We start from the raw sequence: 19,745 nt of genomic DNA, 5'->3' as shown, positions 1-19,745 counted from the left end.
CAGATGTCTCACTGGGATACTGTATTGGCAGTCAACGGTCATCTGAATATGGAAAAGCCCTTTCGCGTGATCGCATGCCATCTGATAAACTAGTTTCAGCTCATAATCTGACCATGGCTCCGAGTTTCAAAGCGATCTTAGCGCAACCACTCCCGCAGCTGTCGAGTCGTTGTTTAAAATAAACTTATGATAGGTTGTAGCCTAACATTAAATTTAAATATACTAGTAGTCTCCGAAATAATATTATGTATGAGATTATTTATAATATGCTTTGAAAGAACCTTTGAGTTTCCCAATTTCAGAGCTGAGAATTTGTGAGAAGGGGTTACTAGAGGTGAGGAGAGATGGGAATTGGTTAATAGAGCTGAGAAGGGGTTACTGAAAGCTAAGAATGGGTTACTAGAGCTGAGAAAGGGTTACTAAAGCTAAGAATGGGCTACTCGAGCTGAGAATGGGCTACTGGAGCTGAGACGGGATGAGAATGGGTTACTAGAGCTGAGAAAGTGTCAGAATGGGTTACTAGAGCTGAGAAGGGGTGAGAATGGGTTACTAGAGCTGAGAAGGGATGAGAATGGATTACTAGAGCTGAGAAGGGGATGAGAATGGGTTACTAGAGCTGAGAAGGGGTGAGAATTGGCTACTAGAGCTGAGAAGGGGTGAGAATGGTTTACTAGAGCTGGGAAGGGGTGAGAATGGTTTACTAGAACTGAGAAGGGGTGAGAATGGGTTACTAGAGCTGAGAAGGGATGAGAATGGTTTACTAGAACTGAGAAGGGGTGAGAATGGGTTACTAGAGCTGAGAAGGGGTGAGAATGGGTTACTAGAGCTGAGAAGGGGTGAGAATGGTTAACTAGAGCTGGGAAGGGGTGAGAATGGTTAACTAGAACTGAGAAGGGGTGAGAATGGGTTACTAGAGCTGAGAAGGGATGAGAATGGTTTACTAGAACTGAGAAGGGGTGAGAATGGGTTACTAGAGCTGAGAAGGGGTGAGAATGGGTTACAAGAGCTGAGAAGGGGTGAGAATGGTTTACTAGAGCTGGGAAGGGGTGAGAATGGTTTACTAGAACTGAGAAGGGGTGAGAATGGGTTACTAGAGCTGAGAAGGGATGAGAATGGTTTACTAGAACTGAGAAGGGGTCAGAATGGGTTACTAGAGCTGAGAAGGGATGAGAATGGATTACTAGAGCTGAGAAGGGGTGAGAATGGGTTACTAGAGCTGAGAAGGGATGAGAATGGATTACTAGAGCTGAGAAGGGGTGAGAATGGTTTACTAGAGCTGGGAAGGGGTGAGAATGGGTTACTAGAGCTGAGAAAGTGTCAGAATGGTTTACTAGAGCTGAGAAGGGGTGAAAATGGGTTACTAGAGCTGGGAAGGGGTGCGATTGGGTACCTAGAGCTGAGAAGGTGTCAGAATGGGTTACTAGAGCTGAGAAGGGATGAGAATGGATTACTAGAGCTGAGAAGGGGTGAGAATGGGTTACTAGAACTGAGAAGGGGTGAGAATGGTTTCTAGAACTGACAATGGGCTACTGGAGCTGAGAAGGGATCAGAATTGGTTACTAGAGCTGAGAAGGGGTCAGAATGGGTTACTAGAACTGACAATTGGCTACTGGAGCTGAGAAGGGATCAGAATTGGTTACTAGAGCTGAGAAGGGGTCAGAATGGGTTACTAGAGCTGAGAAGTGGTCATAATGGATTACTAGAGCTGAGAAGGGGTGAGAATGGAATGGGGTAGCTCGTTTATAAAATATATACTACAAGAGATATAGAGATAAAACGCTAAGATCACTTTGCCGAACGGGGGCGTCAGGTCTCATGCACAAATCGACCGTACCGCTTCGACTATCGGAAATCCATGTTCCAGTACTGCGCGAGTGTTGGAGCTACGATAGCTTTGTTGAAGTGGGCCCAAGACTATATTGGTTTACATCGTGGCAAGAAGACGATATGTTTCAAAATGGTTCGTGTTTGAAGTTCTTCTCAATATTACGTTCACTTTCTCAATGTAAATAAATTCCTGACTAGGTTTAGAAATGCTTACCCTGAACGTTTCCGTTTTTAAAAAAAATCCAAAATGTATACAATGTAGTCGGGCTTTTTGATCTATATATGTTACTGCCTATCATGCAAATTACCGGTCATTAGGTCAAGAGTTGGGCCAAACTAAACGGATTGGAAGGGCAATTTTGCAAAGAAGAATCAATTGGAATAAGATCAAAGAAGGCCAGTAAGTTTATCAATCATTCCTGTGCACACCCAATGTCGTTTCAATCTGTCTGCATATTCGTAACGTTATCTGTAACCTGTGAGAAGCTTTTATTGCTGTAATCAGCGAGCGATACACTGAAATATAGAAACACGGAAGTCCTGCGTGCTTGAATGGTGTAAGCCAACTTTAGTGGCGGACGTGCAGCTTTCATTCTCGAGTGACATATAATTCCAAATGTCAGACAATATTAACCATTGTAATCTTTAAATGAAATTGATTGTAATGAAAAAGCTCTTTCGAATCCGCACTGAGTAGTTTGTGTTTGAACATGATTCATTCTTCTTCGGTATACAAAAACTATTTAGGCTGTCGTACCAGTACTTCCACATTGATGCGACCGCCTCCGTGGTCTAGCGGTAGAGCGTCCGCCTGGAGAGCGGAAGGTCCGGGGTTCGATCCCCGGCCGCGTCATACCAAAAGACGTTAAAAGATGGTACTTGTTGTTACCCTGTCTGGCGCTCGGCATTAAGGGGCTAAAACAAGGACTGGTCGGCTCGGAGTCAGTATACTGTGTCTGAGTGGGGTATTCATGTTAAACTGCGGCATTGTATCTCAGTTGGCTAGCACTATACATTGGCATCAGTCCGGACTAGTACAAGCAGCCACACACACACACGTGCATGCATGTCGCTATATAAGTGCAATAATCTTGGACGCGACGTTAAACCCAATTTCACCCCACCTCCACATTGATGTAGCTGAGAAAGTAGAGCGATACCATTAAAGATAGTCTTGATAATGAAACAATGAACTGAATTTTAAGGTAAATGGGTGTACCAATCTGCAGACAGGGTTATTTCTAGCATTTCAATCTCCCATTACTGAGTGAGGGTTTGGGGTTTGACGCTGGCTTTAATTGGGTTTCTAATCAGTTATAAAATGAGGACAACACAAATTAACCAGTATACGTACGACACGGTTTTAGTGACACCCGTTAGCATGTGTATAATCTCATCATCACAGTCGTGGCCAATGTGGAATTCGAACCCACGATCACTCGATACCAGTAGGTAAGAAACACTACGACAGAAGGTCCGCATACTAATTAGAGAGAGAGAGAGAGAGAGAGAGAGAGAGAGAGAGAGAGAGAGAGAGAGAGAGAGAGAGAGTTGGTGTTTTTACGGGCGATTTCCGACTTAATGCGTATTTTGCACGCGGGCCCGCCAGGCCAATTAGTGGTTTTGCCGAGCACGGTATGTCCGAAAAGGAAGGGCAACCTGCGGGACTTTAGGGTTGCTTATTTAATTTTGGGGAAATTTGGAATTTTGAAGAATGCCGTGCAAAAGGTGGGGAAACTAAGGGAGTTTGTGTGGTCTCTTATTTTGGAAACAATAAATAATAAAAATGATTAATTTTTTTATTAATATTTTTATATAAAAAAATTAAGGTTTTGTTTTTAATTTTATCTTTTAAGGGTCTAAGCATGATGTAGAATGATTTTGTAGTTTATTAGATGCGGCCTTTTAGGCCCGTTTTAATTAGGAAAATGCCTAATGCCTTGACGTTTTGTATGTCGTTTAGTGGGTTTAAAAGCGTTGCCAGAGACATTTGTTTGGTAAAGTTTATTGTGGATTTGAGGGTTGTCCTGTGTTGTTGTTGGTGTGTGCAGTGTATTGGTGCGTGTTCAGGCGTTTCTATTTGGTTACAGGGAGGACATTTACCTGTTTGGTATTTTCTGATTCCATTTATCCTCTCGTGTATTCTTATACTGTTATATAATATGGCCATAAGACGGCAGAGAATGCCACGGCACCAGGACAACGGCGTTAGTTATTCAGGGCAATTGAATTGTAAAGGGTGTTTTCACAATCTTAGGCGAGTTAATATATGCCAAGACAAAGATACTGTTCTCACTATATTACTGAATATCACTCGGTTTTTTTTAAAATATTTATGAGCGCTTTCATAGTACTGCTGTTTTTATTACTTATATCAGTTTAGGGGACCAAAACGGGGTTGTAATATAAAAGGGCGTGTCATTATGTGTCATGAATCTTGACAAAAGTTATCACTCCTGTATCGGGAGCTTGTTACCCATGGTTTCGGATGACCAGTTGGCACGGGCGTTAACGGGCTGAATTTGCTGCCCTTTTAATGTTTCACTGTACACGCTCTTGAAAGTGATATTCCATCTGGCTTGAATTGCTGCTTAGGAACAGGCCGTCAATGATGTCTTTATGTTTCGTCAGTTTATATGGCAAACAGTATCAGTAATATTATCCCGCCCATGACATTGTATTTGAACACGTTTCCACCGCGTCGAAACGTAGCACACCTAACAAGCCGCATCATCACATCTCATCGTACGGCTTCAAATTGCACCGCACCGCACCATATCGACCAGCTCATGGTATCTACCCGCACCGCAAAGCCGTAATATCAATTCGCACCGCACCGCACCGCACCGCACCGCACCGCACCGCACCGCACCGCACCCCAACGCAACGCAACGCAACGCAACGCAACGCACCCCAATGCAACGCAACGCACCTAACAAGTCAAACAACAGCGCATTTAGACGCACACCATCATCTCGCACAGCACAGCACAGCACAGCACAGCACAGCACAGCACTGAACCGAACAACACAGCACCGCACAGTAGAGCAAGCCAACGCATTGCACAAGTCGTATCAATTCAGACAACTATGCATCATCTCGCACAGCACCCCACCGCACCGCACCGCACCGGACCGCATCCGCACCGCACCGCACCGCACCGCACCGCACCGCACCGCACCGCACCGCACCGCACCGCACTGCACTGCACTGCACAGCACAGCAAAGCACAGCACAGTAGAGCAAGCCAACGCAATGCACAAGTATCAATTCAGACAAATATGCATCATCTCACACCGCACCGCACCGCACCGCACCGCACCGCACCGCACCGCACCGCACCGCACTGCACTGCACAGCACAGCACAGCAAAGCACAGCACAGCACAGTAGAGCAAGCCAACGCAATGCACAAGTATCAATTCAGACAACTATGCATCATCTCGCACCGCACCGCACCGCACCACACCGCACCGCACCGCACCGCACCCAAACGCGCCGCAACGCAACGCACCTCACACAAGTCAAACAACAGCGCATTTAGACGCAAATCATCATCTCGCACAGCACACTACAGCACAGAACCGAACAACACAGCACCGCACAGTAGAGCAAGCCAACGCAATGCTCAAGTCGTATCAATTCAGACAACTATGAATCATCTCGCACAGCACAGCACAGAACCGAACAACACAGCACCACACAGTAGAGCAAGCCAACGCATTGCACAAGTCGTATCAATTCAGACAACTATGCATCATCTCGCACCGCACCGCACCGCACCGCACCGCACCGCACCGCACCGCACCGCACCGCACCGCACCGCACCGCACCGGACCGCACCGCACCGCACCGCACCGCACCGCACCGCACCGCACCGCACCGCACCGAACCGAACCGCACTGCACAGCACAGCAAAGCACAGCACAGCACAGTAGAGCAAGCCAACGCATTGCACAAGTATCAATTCAGACTAATATGCATCATCTCACACCGCACCGCACCGCACCGCACCGCACCGCACCGCACCGCACCGCACCGCACCGCACCGCACCGCACCGCACCGCACCGCATCGCACCCCAACGCACCGCAACGCAACGCAACGAACCCCAACGCAACGGAACGCAACGCAACGCACCTCCCACAAGTCAAACAACAGCGCATTTAGACGCACACCATCATCTCGCACAGCACACTACAGCACAGAACCGAACAACACAGCACCGCACAGTAGAGCAAGCCAACGCAATGCTCAAGTCGTATCAGTTCAGACAACTATGCATCATCTCGCACAGCACAGCACAGAACCGAACAACACAGCACCACACAGTAGAGCAAGCCAACGCAATGCACAAGTCGTATCAGTTCAGACAACTATGAATCATCTCGCACAGCACAGCACAGCACAGAACCGAACAACACAGCACCGCACAGTAGAGCAAGCCAACGTAATGCACAAGTATCAATTCAGACAGCTTTGTATCATCTCGCACCGCACCGCACCGCACCGCACCGCACCGCACCGCACCGAGCCGCACCGCATCGCACAGCACCGCGCAGCACAGCACAGCACAGCACAGTAGAGAAAGCCAACGTAAAGTATCAATTCAGACAGCATGGCATCATCTCGCTCCGCTCCGCACAGCAGAACACAGCATCGCATTAAATAAAACCGAATAGCGTCTCCGTACCGGATTTCATTCTGAATGGCACCGTACCGTAAATCTTGAATTTATACATGTTGTCACTCACGTAATCATCCCTTGCAGTAATGAGGAGTAGTTGCTGCTCCAGACTATGATGACAAGTTCAACTGTATATCGATATTTGGCAACAAAGCAGATTGAAGCAGTGGAACTACATCTATATGGTGATGGACCTAAATGTCACAGTTGAAACAAAAGGTCTCGGACGTTTTGATTCGACAATAAACAACATTCAAGTATTTCTGATGTTATGTAAATGTCATTGCAAAGTAGCGTTTTGAAGCCTACACAAAATATAAGTACATGTAGCAACACATTTAAGCCATTTCTATTTTTAGGTGAACTAAACAGGCTAAAATACCACAGAAGACCTGTACAAAAGAAATAATGGAATTTTGACTGATGGTTTGTAAGTAGTAGTCTGTCTTAAGGAACCTGAAACAAATATATCCAATACAGCCCATACAAGTCTATAACATTACCGCAGTATCAATGTAGAAGTCTTTGGGCTCCTTTTTATAATATTTCATAACTATTATTAAACAACAATCTTTTTCCGTAGAATATGTTCATTTCAGAGACTAGATGCTAGTCTATGTCAGTAGCAGATGGATATAGCATAAGTATAGACAGCGTTTAGTTGTTTGAAGTTATATCTTGTCATACTATTCACAAGACCAAATAGCGTCCATTCCAATTTGGAATGATCGTTGGATTTCTTTGGAAAGATCGCTCATTCCAACATTTCCAAAGCTTGGAAAGATCGATCTTTCCAAAAAATCCAAAATTGGAATGGCAACATTTCCAAGCATATTTCCAAAATTGGAAATGTTTGGAATGGCTTGGAATGGTTTGGAATGGTTTGGAAATATGGTTAGAAGGAAAAAGTTAAAATATGTTTTATCAGTAATTTGGACAATAACAACAGTTATTTATTGAGTTTAAACTATATAATAATATATTTATCTCAAACATTCACTACTTGTCTGTGTAGCGAGGGGCTTTTACAGTCTCAGTCCCTAAGGTGGGAGAGAGACCCGCACTTGACTCGACAAGACCCTAATAGGTCTCAAGATTAAGTATTCGGCTGGATGGCAGCTGCCATTTAATGACAAAACAGACGGTCGTCTAGACGGCTCACATGTAAGTGCGCCGACATGTGCCTAAGATCATAGAATGGACAATCTTTAGTAACATCCAATTGATTGTTGTCTCAGGCCAGAGCTGTGAATAATTCTGTTCATTGAACAATTGGAATTCAGGAAGTTATCAATAATTGTTTTATTTAACATGTTTACGACATAATATTATGACATCAGGACGTACTACAGACAGAACCATATATTTTAAAATCAGTTTGCAATCAGTTTAAACTCTTTAACCGCGGGAAACGAACACTGAATTATTTATGAATGCTTCAATAGAATACAAAACATGTTTTTGTTATCCTTATTACAAACAAAAAATAATAATTCCAAACCGACAGATTTCAGATAACCTGAAATTACGCTTCGTGAACAAGTCGGGCGTCCTTATAGACGTGTATTTATGTCATATAATGAGAGACTATGATTTCCAAGTCCCGATTATCATGTCAATGATATATCAGTTTTACCACATGTGCACAGACCGCCTATACTTTTGCATAACTATTCTCAACTGAAAGTCCTATCCTCTTATCAAATATTCTGTGAGAGTAATCATCATTAATATAAGAAAACTCATTCTCATCAAAGAATACAGAACAAATGACTCAGATGCATACATTTATTACCATGCTTCATTCATCACGAAGCAGATTTACATAATTTGTGAACAGCCCTTGAACTGTGATTATGAATTTTACCATTGTCCATATTAACATAATAATATATACATATATACAAAACAGGTCAAGTTTGGAATTTTGAAATATGCCATAAAAGGTAGAAGGAGGGGGGGGGGGGGGGGGGGGATTCCGTCAAACAACTGTCAAACCATTTATTGCCATGTACGTACTTGCACACAGGGAAGTCAGCGCTGTCTGGGGCTCCAGGTAAATAAACATCGTGGTTTTATGACGGGAGATCAGACGAACCGTGAACCAGAGGCATGCGACGTAATTACACCAGGGTATTGTCTCTTGAACTGGCTAATTGACTTCATATAATTGGTAAATATATTCGTTTTGACGACCGTGATTCATGCGCATCCCGGCTCATTAAGTGGGCTCCAGGCCATAAAAACAAAACCACAAAAAACGCCCCAAACTAATACAACAGATAAAAGCGCCAACAATCTACGTAAACTAGGTAAAGACATAGAAATAGTTTGGATCCCTGCCCACGTTGGGGTGTTTGGCAACGAACATGTAGACAAAGCAGCCAAATCAGCACTAAAATTAGAAGAAGTAAGCATCCCAAGCATCAACCTACCAAAATAAAAAAAAAGAAGTTAAAAGTATCTCAAAGGAAAATAGCGGCAAAATAACAATCAGAAATATGATTGCAAACTAAAACGCCACTCAAAAAAACATATCCATCATAAAACCAAAAACATTGACAGAGTAATAACCAAACTACAAACAGGCCACACTAAGTTAAGCTCTCACCTACACCTAATTAAAAAAACCACCAAACCGGTAAATACCCCCACTGCAACTTAAAAAGAAACGCCCGAACACGTATTATTCCCGTGTGACATTTACATTTAGAGCGCCCTATTCAATACTTTATGGAACACATTACCAGCAACACAGACCAAACAACACTCCAATCCTCACTAAATTGCAACAATCACATGACTGTACTGAACCCCCTACATGACTTTAAACCTTTGAAGCACTAAGCATATATCTAATCAAACCAGGCCTACTTGGCCGCATTTAAAAAAAAGGACAAAAAACAAGCTGCCAATAAACCCTAAAATTCCTAACCTATAAAAACACCCCTTTTAGTAAGTAAGTAAGCATGTTCTGATGAGGATATGAATGATGATGATTCTAAACTACTCCATGGTATGTCAGTGCTGAGCTGACCCAGCTGTCTTCTTTCTGCAACCAGGCAGGAGGTGGTGCAAATGACGAGACACCTGTAATTCGTCTCGTCCGTGGTACGATGGACGCTGCTGTCTTGGTTGTTTTACTAAATGTCTCGTCGGCCACTTTTTTAGCGGCCCTCATTTCATGACTCTCCCAGTCCCTCCTTCTCACATTGAAGACCCGGTTGCCATCCTCGTCGACCGAACTCTCTTCTGACGACATGAGCTGCGTTTTTTTCATTACTCGAATGTACTTGGTCCTTGTGTGATGAGGTAGTTCGGATTTTTCAATGCCAGTTACACGGTTTCTGCTTTTCTGAAAGCAAAACCGTTCACTTTATAACACCCACCTTTCTTAAACACGAAATAAAACGAAGACAAAACAGAAATGTGCCCATTACTTCAGTAGAATAGTTTTTCCTGAGCATGTTGTGTTTAGAGTCACTATAAATCGAAATTCTGTAAATGGGAAGAAATATATATCTAAATCTATAAAAAGAAGTCTACAGATAATCTTCAAGTTTCAGTAACATTAACTTACAACTCATAGTACATATTATTTGCAGTTGAACTCCTAAAGTAAAACTCACTGCGTACAAGCAGGAGTTATTTAAGACGTTTTAATGCAGGAATAACAAACATGAAACATTTTATTCTCATTTCAGAGAAGCAATTGCAGCAACTATAGTTATACGCATCGTTAGATTCCTAACTATCTATCTGGTACTTGGTGTGAATATTAGTCACTCCCCACAGAGTATGAAACATGAAACATTTCGTAGTATAGATAAATATACTACCAAAAGACATGTTACAACAATGATCTGAAGGTATGATTGGATTTATATACGTTTTAAAATGACACGACATTTCTAACAACATTGGAACATATCGCAAGTAAGGGAGATATGTCAGTTACGATTCCGATATTCTGGTTTTGTTTATCAGAACAATTTAAGAAAAATCTCTGTGGAATGGCTGGGCAGCTGAGTGGTGATCTGCTCGAGGCTAATTTGTGTCGATTTAACATGTTTGACAACCCAAGTCCGGATCGATAGTAATGTAACTCATCAATATAGAATATTTGGTAACGGAAAGAATTGGATAGTACATAGTACATTTAGATAAGAACGTAGTGAAATAAATGGCTACAAATTTGATAGATTTGCTCCTCATAATTTATCTTCTAGTTGTGGTTACTTTTATCAGGGTAATGTTCATTATCTGTTTCAGTACCCAAGGTACAGTCCTCTGAGATGCAATAGTAAATTATGTGGAAGGAATTTGTCTGGAGGGAACTTCATATAGGCATTGTCTGTTGGCCTTCTTTATTTGAGATAAACCATTCTTTAAATCATTAAAAACAAATGCTTCCTAATTTATCATATTCTGAGAGTTTCTGTAATTGTATTTGTGGCATATCTACCTCTAACCAATTTTCTATGTGCATATACATGCGGCCGCGGGTGACAGATTTATTAGGGTCATTGGGTGACGCTCAGGGTTTCTATAAAGGTAGAAAGATGGCGTTATGTACCTTTTTATGGCGGAAAGTGTTATTTGTGTAACATTAGTTATTTAGGAAATGATTTCAACTATTTGAATATATTGACAACACATTTACATTGAGGGTGCAATGTAAATTCGTCAAGTAACATTTAAAAGAAACTATTAATTTCTTGCAACGACAATAATAACTACCAAGAAATGGTAAGATTTAAACCTTACCTAACAACGTTTATACAATTCAATATTACTGAGACCGGGCAAAACCCTGCTGTTAAAAGAGAAATTCATACGCATATAATAGCAAGCCAATGATTTTTTTAAATTTTGTTGCTAAATCGTATTGCTCAACACAAAATAGTATTGAGGACAACAGGCAACCTTGCCTTACTAGGCTTGGTAATGGAAACATATCCGTCGGATGGGCATTAATGGATACACATGACCTATTATTTCATATATTGACAACTGCTCAAAAATCCGTTTCAGTAATACCTAATTTTAACAACAGAACAGTCACGGTTTACTTTATAAAATGTTTCGAGGCGTGATGTTGACAAACAAAAAGTAGTACGCCTCATAATATCCTTTGATCAATGACCGCTTAAAATGTATGCAGGTTCAGTCGTTTTACTCTTCTGTATATGAATTGATTCAAGCCAGGTAAATAGGAAATTCAATAAGTCAGAGCAAAGTTATACATGGAATATCAAAGATATCCCGAGTTGATTAGCGACACACCTCTTAATAAGTATTATGATGAGTTTATTTCACAGGTTAAAATACTGTGAAAGACTTAAAAAACGATATTATATATATTGACTGGATTCTATTATCTACTAATGTGCAAAACCACAAGCCCTAACCACTGACGTCAGTACCGGCAAAGCACTCGGGAGCATCGCTTGGAATCTTCTTCTTCTTATTATTTTCTAAACACGTTGTATGATGATATTGCATTTACATGAATTCATTTGCCAATGTCCTAGTTGACTCTCCGATGCATATGTGCATCAATGGACGCCCAAAATATTATTTCGAAGCTGTTATGCGAATACATGGAAGAATACCGGCAGAGATGTGCCCCACTTTTACTCTTATGTAGAAGACGAGCGAGTGGTAGCTAGACTGGCAAAAAGCTCTTGTAAAATATATACTTTCATATTAAAGGTTAAAAAAAAATCTCTTTCGCGCCTGTGGTTTATTACACCTCCACAAATGTTTTCTGAACAGTGATTGAAATTATAAACAAGTTACACAAGTCGTGTGTGTTGTCCCAGTCATTAGAAGACTGACTAAAATAGCTGAGCTACGCGTGTGTCGACTCTGGCGTTAACTAACAAGACAGAGACTGGGGGATAATAGAAATAGTCTGTCACGTAACACATTGAATATATACAGGTGTCGGGTGATGGTCGTGCCACTGTTCATAACAACATTTTCTCAGCACTAATTACAATGATATAATGACAAAGCAATATATTGACATGTTACAAAGGTGGGCATTATAGACAAGCTAATCAATGCTAGTCAAGTGATCACGGTTTGTTAACTCACGTTGATTGGACAGTCTAGACAACACATGACGGCCTTTCCGTCTTAGAATTGTAGTGTATACTTGTAAAATTACCTGGGGCACTATGTATATATATACACTCATAATATAAACAACAGAAAATTACCCGGGGTGTAAACTATATAAGGGTAAATAGGTAAATATTAAAAGCAGGCAATTTACCAATTTTTATACACCCCGGTTGTCCTAATAAAATTCTCTATTCTAATCTATCCTGCTGTTAATTCTGCAAAAAACATATGTATTCCAAATTCCACCTCTCCCTATAACCTTACTCCACTGGGCACCTTTTAATTATATATTAATAAGGCGCCACTCACCTCATTCTAAATTTCTCTTTTTTTTAACTCGGCGGCCATGGCCAACAGGCCTATATAAAGTCACACCTCAAACACTTCCAACAATTGGCCTTACTTTGCCCAAGTTAAGCTTCACTCAAAATTCATCTTCAATAATCCAAATTTTATATCCTAAGGGGGTATTTAATCCCTCCAGCAACACAAATCTTTCAACTTACCGTCAGTTTCCTTGAATTCTTTCTGGACGCGTCCGTGTGTTCTTTCTCTTTTCCGTTACGTGTTCGGGATAGCTTCTCTTTCTTCGTTAACATGATCCTGGTCATACCATCTGGAACATAATGTTTCTTTCCTTATTTGGATGTGAACTGCAACATACCGGTCTTTTTTCCTTATCTTCAAATAGTGTACAGCAAGTCTTTAACCATTAGTTTACCTGTGAATGCTGCATATAATTCTTTCCTGACAGACTAATGGGAATGTTACGCATCATAGATAAGTCATTTCAAAACACTGAAAAAAGGTTTAAATCTTTCCACTAGTAGGCATGTGTACCTTTGCATTGACTTATGGAATTGAAATGTTTTAAAAATGTACATGACGGACACATGCATTTGAAATACACTTAAATGATAAAAATACCTTTAAATTCCTGTTTTGTCATGCTTGGAGCTATCACCTTAGAAAAGTCCCAGATGTATTTGACAACTTGTCGATTCTGTGCGGACTCCAACCTGCAACAAATGTTTTACTTTTATTATATGACCAGAAATATACATATGCCAATAACTATTACATATAATCTTCTTTAACGACTTCAGCATGAACTTATTAACTTATTTTGAAGTAACTAAAAGAAGCAAGATTATTAGGTATAATTTCACTGCATAATTAAGACATATTCGTTTAGATTTGAGATATATTGGTGGTACAGTTTTCTGGTACAAAAATAACAAAAATATATATATTTATGTGACTGTCTCATATAATTTCCCATTACAAAGATTCCTAAGACTTTATTTATGACTATTTTCTACTGAAACGGGATTCATGGAAGAGAAGTAATCGTGGTGGTATTAAGAAAATATTATTTTTGCCAAAATTGCGTAACAGTCTTTTTCGGATGTACCTCCAATTTTATCAGAAAAACTTGAGGCACACAAAACTTTGCGACTCGTTCATTGATAATGCGATAAGATTTTAAAACAAGCCTATCTATTCATCTGAATAAAAAGTACTGTAATAAAAGTATAAGTGAAACAAAGATAAATTACATATGACTTTTGATAGTTTTGATTAACTTTTATCAGCGACAAACCTATAGGGGTTTAAAAAGAGATAAATAATTATATAGATTACATACTCGGTCTCACAGACGCAAAGATACACATATCAACAGAAATAGTGCTTACAATGCCACAGCGTTTTCCTGGTGTAAGTCGACTCCAAACAAATGGTTGTCAAGTATGGTAAAAATGATATTTTCGAATTATTTAAATGATTGTAACAGAATGAACATATCGTCCTTTCCAAAATGATCACTGCACACTACGATACTTACGTGAACATAGGCTCCATAGTCCACCCTTTCTCAGTTTCAGCATGGTCGATCGCTGCCTTCAATGCTGCCTAAGGAAGAAAATTGATAAAATATAGTTAACAGACAATAGAAAGAATCAATATTGGTGATTTTATCTGTGAGATAAATCTATCGAAACTTGATATTGTCTTATGAGAAACGCATCGATTACTGTAAATCGTGAAATTAATGCGATTGCTGAACCCAAGCTATTTAAAATAGATACACCTGGCCATTTAAAATTTTTTAAAAAATTACAATAAAATACAGTTGCATCCCACATCCACCTCTGTGGACACACCACAACATACCTACCTCACTCAGATACCTCCATGCACAAATTTACGTAACGTTCACACACATACACTCAAGACATAATTACTTTCATACTTTCATACCGGGGTACATACGAAACTCATACGCATTTACCATTCTGGACACAAACACAACGTTCACGCATACAAACACTTTCTCATCCAAACACACTCATCCAACATACAAAAACACTCTATGCTCCATGTCTACAATATACCGTACCACAACAGTAACAGGTCCATGCGTTGGTTTACAACTTGATTGTTTACAACTTGATTGTAAACAAAGTGGTGTTTTATCATTACACTAGTGCAATCTCCCCCATGCCAAATATTATTTTAGATAAAGAAAGTGAATGCTTTCAAGCCGAAAGTATCTGAATTGAACCTTAATCCGCTTATTAGTGCCGAGTACATCGGGAAAACAATCGTTATGGTGTTTTTCTTCCCAATAACAACACATAGTTTATGTTGATTGCCCTCGTTTAACGAGCTGTATAATCTCGGTCGCTAAACACGGTTTTCCACATATCCGCCGTTTTGATGTTTTGCTGGGATCTTACCCTTATGTTTGTACTGACTTTGCTGGATTTGGTCGAAGTTTGTGTTGGTTCCTGGACCCTGTTGTCCAAACGTGTAACTTTTGCAGTTAGGGCGGTAACCTGGAAATACAAATATAGTGAAAATTGACGGTGAAACGTATCATGGTATGCCCTACTAGTTCACTTACTGTTATATCGCATGATCCAACACTGGCTGGATGCAATTTTTAAAATCAATGTTTCCTTGTAATGACACGTAAATATATATTTAACTATAATTTTCCCCTTGAAACACGATAAATCATATCGAGGATGCATTTTAAACTGAATACAGTGTTGACTATCATCACTTACCTGTGTATTCTTTTCAGTAAGTTTGCTCTTGAGGTCTCTAACCTCGCTGTTTAAGTTTCCAATTTCCTTTTTAAGGTCGCCGACTTCGCCCTTCAAATCTGTAATGGCCCTGTGAGGTCGTCCTTCCATGACCCTCATGAGTTGGAGAAATTCCGCATAGGGGATTGACTTTCCTGTAATTAAGAGAAACATTAAATACTTACATAGCACCTGGATGACCGTTTTACGTTCTGGGAAAAATTCAAGTGCAACCTTCTCCAAAATATGCACTCAAATATCAAATTCAAAATATATTCGAGCCAAACAGAACTACCCCTCCTTGATATTCTTATTAAAAAGAGTAAGCTAATTTTGCCATCAACTGCAATCTGAAGTGTTATAAGCACTAGGTTGCAGTCATTTGAAATCCCGCTGGAATATAAGACAAGCCTCAGCGGCAAACATAAAAAGGATAGTTACATTAAATGATCTTGTTGCTGGTCGAATGTAATTGGTGTTGACGAATGAGTGTTTGAATATCATTAGCTGGGGCATTTTAATGTCGATTAAGCAATCCTTATCAATAATGGAGATGTTCCTCCTGTGTCATTCCGCGTATCTTGTGGCAGCTAAAGATGTGCCAAAATCATATAAATGTATGATTATTCATACAATGCGAAAAATCATTTCATACGTTGTGTGACATACCTTGTCTCATACGAGGAGTCTCAGCTTGAATTGCAGCTTGTTTCTCTGAAACATTAATTTGTTTATCAGATGCCGTATGAGTGCTATTTTCTAAGCAAATTGCAGACACATCGATGCACTACATACCATTGATCGCCGATGGATACGGATTTCATTTATCTTTATGAATATCCATTTAGATGTTGAAAATAACTGCGTGTCTAAGCATACCTACGATAATCTCTGATTGAAATGAAAGCAAATTACATGTTAAACTACACGAATGTGACAAGAAAATTCATGAACCTGCTCATAGAATTGTGTTTGATGAAAATACATACTACAGCTTGAGGCTCTTCTCAGTAAGTCCTGACCGTCATCTTCTCCATCTGCATAGAAAAGTACAATTTAAGAAATGGGCTTGGGTTGATGAAAATATATGAATCAGTTATCTTGAACGTGCTTTATTGCTCGAACATAATAGTTTTTAGACTGCATACATTTGCAAAGTTTATATACATTTTGCCATGCACAATAATTTACAGTTCATGTTTTTCTTTGATGATTGAGCCCTGGACATTTAAAAAGGTAAAGAAATTCATCTGCGACTGCAGGCGAGTCACAAACGTTATACTTTTTTTGCTTCACGTGGACTGCTAAAGCTAACGGTTAGTCCTACTTGTCGTAATTACAGACAGATATTTTATTACAGTCTCACCTCATATTTACAATATAAAATCTATTTAAAACAATTATGTATGAACAACCCATTACAGGTTATGAGAGACACTTTCTGCAATCACAGACACATTTCAACAGTTCAACCTGGCCACTAATTAGGAACCATTATTGTAAAGTTCGGTAAGAAATACCTGAAAAGTCGTAAACTCTTGTCATAGGTGTAGATGAGGCAACTGGACCGCTTCCTAATCTATTCTTTTTTCCATTTTCTTCCCTTTGTCTCAAGATTTTGTTCTTGCGCTTGACTGGACTCTACGATGAGACCAAATACAAAATTAAAATGTTTCCACAATATGGTTATGCGGTAAAACTTGAATTCGTCAAACACTTGTTTTCGACACTAGCAGCAGATGATGTAAACGGGTGATATAAGTGTTAACACATTTAGTAAAACAATCCCTGACAATATGAATATTACATATATAACTGACAGATGTATAACAGATAGTGCACAATGTTCAAGTTTATAATATATTACAACACCGATTTCATTAACATTACTGAAATCAGACCACTTTGACAATGAAATCGTTAATTGATTCAAGAAAGGTATAGACTGGCAGAAACTGAAGCAAAGCGATAGTGGCATGTAGAGCTATGTCTCGTCAGGCCAATGAGGCCGCGTGATCTAAGGAGCGTGAACAACATGGATGCCGCGTTTCGGCCGTACCGAACAGTCAAGATGCGATCTCGGAGCTGCTCGTCCGATTGAAACCAATTGCAAGCGGAGACAAAATTATCTCCCTTACCCAAACATGATCGTTGCTCAAATCTATCTTGAGTAAATCATGAAATTAATGCGAGCATGACATGTATGCGAAAAATGCGACCGTCATTCCCTCTGATTATTTTTTTATGTTTCATTTCATCATGATAAAACAGTTAGTCACTTATAAGGTTACCAGGTTGAACATAAAAACGATCGTTAACAAAAACGACCAAATTTATTCTCTCATCACTCAGCCTAACAGTGATATAGCTGCACATAAAACGTTCAAGTGCGCTAAAGTATTACACATGGTGGGTGGAGGACCAGGGGCACTTTGAGTTTGACAGGTGCCATCAACTGGTCAAGTAACATCACGGTTTGTATATTCACGTTGATTGGACAGTCTAGGCTGGCGCCAACTAATCATGACGGCGTCTTCAGAACAGAACAGGACTTTATTTATTTAGTCTTCAGATCACTTGTTGTTACTTGAATAAAACTGATATGCATACAGATTTTATTGTTTATGATTTTTTTCCCATGACTTTTTTTCCTAACCTACTCTATGATTTTTTTCAATATTTTTGTCTCGTTCACCTTGGCGATATTCCTTTTGGGTCAACACTATGATGATACAATTCAGTTCATACAGACACACATTCAGTCTACTAATAAAACATTCATGTTACTCTATTACAAGAGGTCAGCGTATAGTTTCCTGGGACATGAAGAAACCGAAATAAATGATACAACATTACTTAACTGTCTCACCGTATTTCCTTTTTACAAAATGTTATTCATTTACATTAGAATATAGTTACTGCGTACATTATTGTAAGAGGAAAGATGTTAGACTTAGTATAGATATTTAGTTTTCGGTTCACCTTTTCCCTATTCTGTATCGTTATATTATTTCCGAATGAAATATTGTTTAAATCAAAAATTGTTAACTTCCCCGGATAATCAGTGAATAATCTATTCACTATTTCAATTAATACCTGGTAATTGGTGGCAAATTCCGACGATGTGTCACTCTTGTCCTCCTCGTCGATCTGGTATTCGGATCCTTAAATTGAACATGATAAATATGTTGTAAGTATATAATGCATTGCTTACCTTGAATCTAAAATGCGAATCAGTATTTTGCGATTGACTAGCATGTGTTTCAAACAATATGTAAGTGAAATGGGATTGCTTGGTTTTAGCGTGTTTGTAGGGATATGGTCACACATCTGAATACTTAGTTTGGTAGTTTGGGTAAGAAGCATAGTTAAGCCTTTGTCCTATCGAATGATGATAACTGTTCGGTTTTCTTATAACATAAAACGCAGGTAGAATAATTACAATTGAGGAGATACTGATTATAAATTCAGAGGAAAACATGTAGTTTGCATGGTGGAACTAGATTTAGTCAGAACAATCTACTCAAAATGCCAGCCAAATAGAGGAATGATGTTAATAAACTCTATTTCAAGAGCCTGAATTCATGTTAATATAAATAATTCATATATCAATTATTTGTCTTAAGTTATTAAGAAAATATCCAAATGACAAATAACCCAAAATATTGTAGTAGGTGACTGTAGTAATTAATAATTACGTTTACGATTTGAGAGAAATAAACATACACGCCGTGGTTCCCGTGCACAAATGCCGATGTCATAGAGAATTGGCTAAGTTTCATTGCAAATAAATCGCACACGTATCACTACCCATCATAGAAAATAACAAACTCATGCGGCAGTAACGCGTGTTACCTATGCATATTGTCAAATCAGTGTGAAAGCGGCAGACAGTCAAATTAAGCGGCGCCATACTGTCTATGGTTATTCTCAATGTTTATCAATAAACATGTGGTAATGTCCTCTTTAAATTGGCGTTGAGTCATCGTTAGTCAAGCCTTGACAAGAC

At 39.7% G+C, this 19,745-nt stretch overlaps 1 protein-coding gene across 1 annotated transcript; it reads right to left on the bottom strand.

The window, feature by feature from the left end:
- Nucleotides 1-8,847: 8,847 nt before the first annotated feature.
- LOC125381545 lies at nt 8,848-19,315 on the bottom strand. Its single transcript, XM_048398512.1, has 10 exons — nt 18,833-19,315; nt 17,257-17,377; nt 16,726-16,773; nt 16,406-16,450; nt 15,719-15,891; nt 15,386-15,484; nt 14,491-14,558; nt 13,572-13,663; nt 13,151-13,260; nt 8,848-9,867 (listed from the first exon to the last, which is right to left on the bottom strand). The coding sequence occupies exons 2-10, from the start codon at nt 17,279-17,281 to the stop codon at nt 9,514-9,516; spliced, it is 1,014 nt and encodes a 337-aa protein (XP_048254469.1). The 5' UTR covers nt 17,282-17,377; nt 18,833-19,315; the 3' UTR covers nt 8,848-9,513.
- Nucleotides 19,316-19,745: the final 430 nt, after the last annotated feature.

Source organism: Haliotis rufescens, unplaced genomic scaffold (genome assembly GCF_023055435.1).
Source record: "Haliotis rufescens isolate VD_foot unplaced genomic scaffold, xgHalRufe1.0.p SCAF_1, whole genome shotgun sequence".
Taxonomy (NCBI): Eukaryota; Metazoa; Mollusca; class Gastropoda; order Lepetellida; family Haliotidae; genus Haliotis; species Haliotis rufescens.
Note: the sequence above shows the minus strand (reverse complement) of the source record. Positions and strands in the feature narration are given on the sequence as shown.